The 4,353-nt window shown below is 37.1% G+C and overlaps 1 protein-coding gene across 1 annotated transcript; it reads right to left on the bottom strand.

Annotated features, from left to right (window-relative positions):
* Positions 1-509: 509 nt before the first annotated feature.
* Positions 510-3,711, bottom strand: LOC131039863 (G-type lectin S-receptor-like serine/threonine-protein kinase SD2-5). Its single transcript, XM_057972718.2, has one exon. The coding sequence runs from the start codon at positions 3,610-3,612 to the stop codon at positions 1,075-1,077; it is 2,538 nt and encodes an 845-aa protein (XP_057828701.1). The 5' UTR covers positions 3,613-3,711; the 3' UTR covers positions 510-1,074.
* Positions 3,712-4,353: the final 642 nt, after the last annotated feature.

Raw genomic sequence — 4,353 nt, forward strand, 5'->3', positions numbered from 1 at the left:
CTATTTGAGGCCAAAGTGTAATGTGGATTTAATTGACGAAGTGTTCTATTTAATTTTATATTTAGTGAACCAAGATTGCAATTGCAAGGATGGCCTCACAACCATTGACATGACATCAATCAAAAAACCAATTGGATTGGTGTTTGCTAAGATTGCATTAATGATTAAAATTAAGCACATAAATCAATTAAATAAGAATTGCCCTAAACTAAATACAAAACTGAATTAAAAATATATATTTTTTCTTTTTTTTACCATTACAATAATATAATTATAACAAATAAAAAATCAATCAAAAAATTACTTTATATACAATGTGAGACGGATAAAATGTAACAATATCTATATAACATTTTAAATGTATATTTAATTGTATTTATTAATTAATAAAAAATAAATATAATTAAATATACATTCAAAATAATATTTTGAATTTTAATTAATTAATAAATTCAATTTTGTTGGAACAATATTCCTAAACCAAAATCACAAACAAACATTTCCACAGATATTAAACACATGAAATGATATTGAGCTAAGATTTGATACAAAGTGTACAGTGCCTTTACATCTATAGACATGAAGAATTGAGGGAACACAGAATGTCATATGTCTCAACAGAATCAAGATTAGATAGAGTATCTATTAACCTAAGAAATAGAGATACAAAACATTAAAATAAAGATGCCTTGAAAACCTATTTACTCCACAATACAGTATGCACTGTTCATTTTACTCTTGCAGATTTTTTGGCTGAATCTCCTTATTTGTAATTTCATTTTATTCATCTTTCAGTTCTTCTGGTCTGCATCTCCTTATTTGTGATTTCATTTCACTCATCTTGCAGTTTTTCTGGTCTGCATCTCCTTATTTGTAATTTCATTTCATTCATCTTGCAGTTTTTCTGGTCTGCATCTCCTTATTTGTAATAATTTTTGGTTTTCTCATCTTGCCGTCTTGTTTTCTGTATCAGTTTCCCCTGTTTTTTGCTTTGATCAATGGAAAAAATCAAGATCTACCACTCGAGAAACCAAAAGAGCCCAAAATGAAGCATCAGATTCGAACAGAAAGCAATCATCTACCAGATAATTTAGAAGAGTCTGCAGTGTACGAGAATTCCAAATTTGGAGATTGTTGTGAGGGTAGAAATGGCTGATGCTTAACAGGGGACGAAGAACAGGGGAAACTGTCCAACTCTGTCATATCCTCCAATACCTTTACCACAATCGACATTGCTGGTCTGCTCATATAATCATCCTGAATACACAACATCCCTACTCTTAACACTCTTTCTGCCTCCTCCTTTACAACATCCGCTTCATATTTAAGGCTTGAATCTAACAAATCTGTGAGTTTCCCTTCTTCGGCCTTACTCTGTAATACTGAAAATAAGCGGTGCCCACCAAGCTGTCTGCTTCTTTTCCCACTCACAATCTCGACCAACACGACACCAAAGCTAAAAATATCTGCCTTCTCTGAAATATGCATGCTCAATAACTCAGGAGCCATATAACCAGGTGTTCCTCTCAACATAGTTATCACTTCGCTTTGCTCTCTATTAGTCAGCTTTGCGAGCCCAAAATCTGAGACCTTGGCATTGAAATTTTCGTCCAGGAGAATGTTTTGGGGTTTGATGTCAAAATGAATGATTCGCTGTTCACACTCTTCATGTAAGTAGGCCAATCCGCGTGCTATATGAAGAACTATTTTTGATCTGGTCTTCCAATCCAGCACAAACCGATCGGTATCATTGGGAAATATCCATTTATCAAGAGACCCATTTGGCAGATGCTCGTATACGAGCATTCGATGAGATTCCTCAGCACAGAAGCCCTTCAATCTTACCAAATTAAGATGATGAATACTACCTACTGTTTCTACCTCTGCCTTAAATTGTTTTGTTCCTTGCCCTGCTCTGTCAAGTCGCTTCACTGCAATCTTTGTGCCATCAGACAAAGCCCCCTCATAAACTGTCCCGAATCCCCCGCTGCCAAGCTTCCTGCTGAAATTGTTTGTAGCCTTTTCCAGTTCCCGGAATGAGAAACGCGAAATTAACCCAGCAGGCCAGTTCTGAGAAGCATCATCATCCTCAAGCTCATCCCTTTTCACTGCTGTTTTGCATTTCCCAGATTTAAAAATCCATGCCCCCAACAAGAGAAACAGCAAAAACAGTCCAGTACAAACACCAATACTGATAACTATAACTGACTGATTAGGGTGCTTGGGAATTCTCTGGAATTTAATGTAAGCATTGGAATTGTAAAATCTGTCCCTCGGACGATCTATTTTCATAGAGTAGACATTGGACTCCAAATAACAATAACCACTAGAAAAACTGGTAGAGATGTTATACCTGAAAAAAGCAGCTTTGCAGGAACAATTTTTGAGGCAAAGGTCTTTACATTCATCTCTTGAAACCAACCCTGTAGTAGAAGCATTTTCATACAAATAAGCAAAATATGAAACATGATCAATCTCCAACAACTCATAATCTTGTGGACTGCTACTGATTGAGAATGTCTCTGGACAGACCAGAGGATTGAGTAGAACACAGCCCAAAGTGGCTCTGTAGGAATCAATCTGAGAAAAAGCATTGGCCTCTTTTGGACAGCTGCACTGACCATCTGTGCAGATACCATAGTCCCCACAAGTTCTCGGATACTCACATGGGTTCAGTTCATTTGTAAAACCTGACAAATAGTCAGTAAAAGAATTTCCAGTTTTTGGCTGGAAAGAATAGAATTGCAAATGCCCATTTGAATCAATCTTAACATAGAGGGAATTTTTTGGTATAGAAATCTGATTTGACAAAAAATCATCAGAATAAAAATTGAGCGACTCATTGTCTATCTGTATATAAGCTATGCTGCCATTTGTGGGTGGCTTAGGATACCTGTAATACATTTGAGTGGCTGTATACAGAGCAATGCCATCCACATTCAAGGATCCATAGTAAAACCCTTGACTTGTATTGGTGGGCGAAATATTTGCAATAAGCTTCTGCCCCACCTTCAACTTCTGGCCTAGCAGAAGCATATCAGCAGGATGGTCAAAAGACTGCCACATGGTTCTATTGGAGCTGTTGAAGAGCACTAAGTTCCCTGTTTCTTCCATCATTATTCCTTGAGCAGATGTACTTGTAGACCAGACTAGACTGCCATCTGAGTCCTTCAAGACAAGATCTCCAGTGGAGGTGAGTTCAAGGGTTGCATTTTCTTGCACCAAATGCTCTCTGTTTGCAGTCCACACCATCTGCAGATCATCTGGATCACTATAATTAGCCTGGTAGATAACAAAGAAAACTGCAAATGAATAGCCCATGTCACAAGGATTAGAGTCGCAGAAAAACCCACATCCAAACCGCAGGGTTTCACCGCCATATGAGATATTCTTGGACAGAAGAATAGGCCTGACAGTATGTTGGCATGGGCCTGCTGACTGAAGTATCCACGAGTCTAAAGACTGGATGTTGTTAACCCACTTAGTGCCTCCATATCCAATTGCAGAAGGTAAAGCAAATGACTGTACAAAGACGGGGGATGATATCAGGAATATGCTGAGAAGTACTGAAATAGAAGCAAAAGTCGAAATCGGGTTGTCGACTGCCATCATCTTTCAAAGCAGGAGAGATATCCAAGAAACAGGGACTGTGCACAGGCAGAGTGATGTATTTGAGATTCTTTTTAAGGTTTTAAAATTAAATTCAGTCTAAATTAATATGTCTTCAAGCTATTAAAGGAATTCAATGGCGAGAAAATGCGAAATGCAGTAAATTCCTAAAGCGTGTGGGGTCATCAATAGCAAGGACAAGAGAAAGGCCCATACTATCAGAGTGAAGTGGATTCTTGCACATCAGCATCAATGAATTAGATGGTTGGTAAGGTGGGCATTTTTTTGGTAGAGACATCAAATCGTAGATTGCACGATCCTAATTCCCTCCAAATTTTGTTTGGTCCATTTCTTAATGGATTGTGGAAACTGCATGATTTTGATCAAACTTTTCAAGTTTTGACAATCATTTGGTCAAGCGAGTTTATGCACCTCTCCTTCCAGTTATCTTCTTGGAAATTTTAGAATAGTGGGGGGGGATCCAGTATCTGATTGTGTTCTAATGACTGTGATAGCAGTTGTTAATTTAATAATCACACTTTTTTATTTAATATCTGACAACATTACATCAATAGTTGTGACTTTAAAATTGTTATTGTTGATGATAACTACCCATAATTAATAAATGTAATCAATCATGTCACATCAGCTATACAAACAACCAATCATATGATGTCACATCTACTGCACAAGTATGATTCTCCACAACCATTGGTTTCACCTTTTTTTAGGCTGTTTTGGACA

This window comes from Cryptomeria japonica, chromosome 7 (genome assembly GCF_030272615.1).
Source record: "Cryptomeria japonica chromosome 7, Sugi_1.0, whole genome shotgun sequence".
Taxonomy (NCBI): domain Eukaryota; kingdom Viridiplantae; phylum Streptophyta; class Pinopsida; order Cupressales; family Cupressaceae; genus Cryptomeria; species Cryptomeria japonica.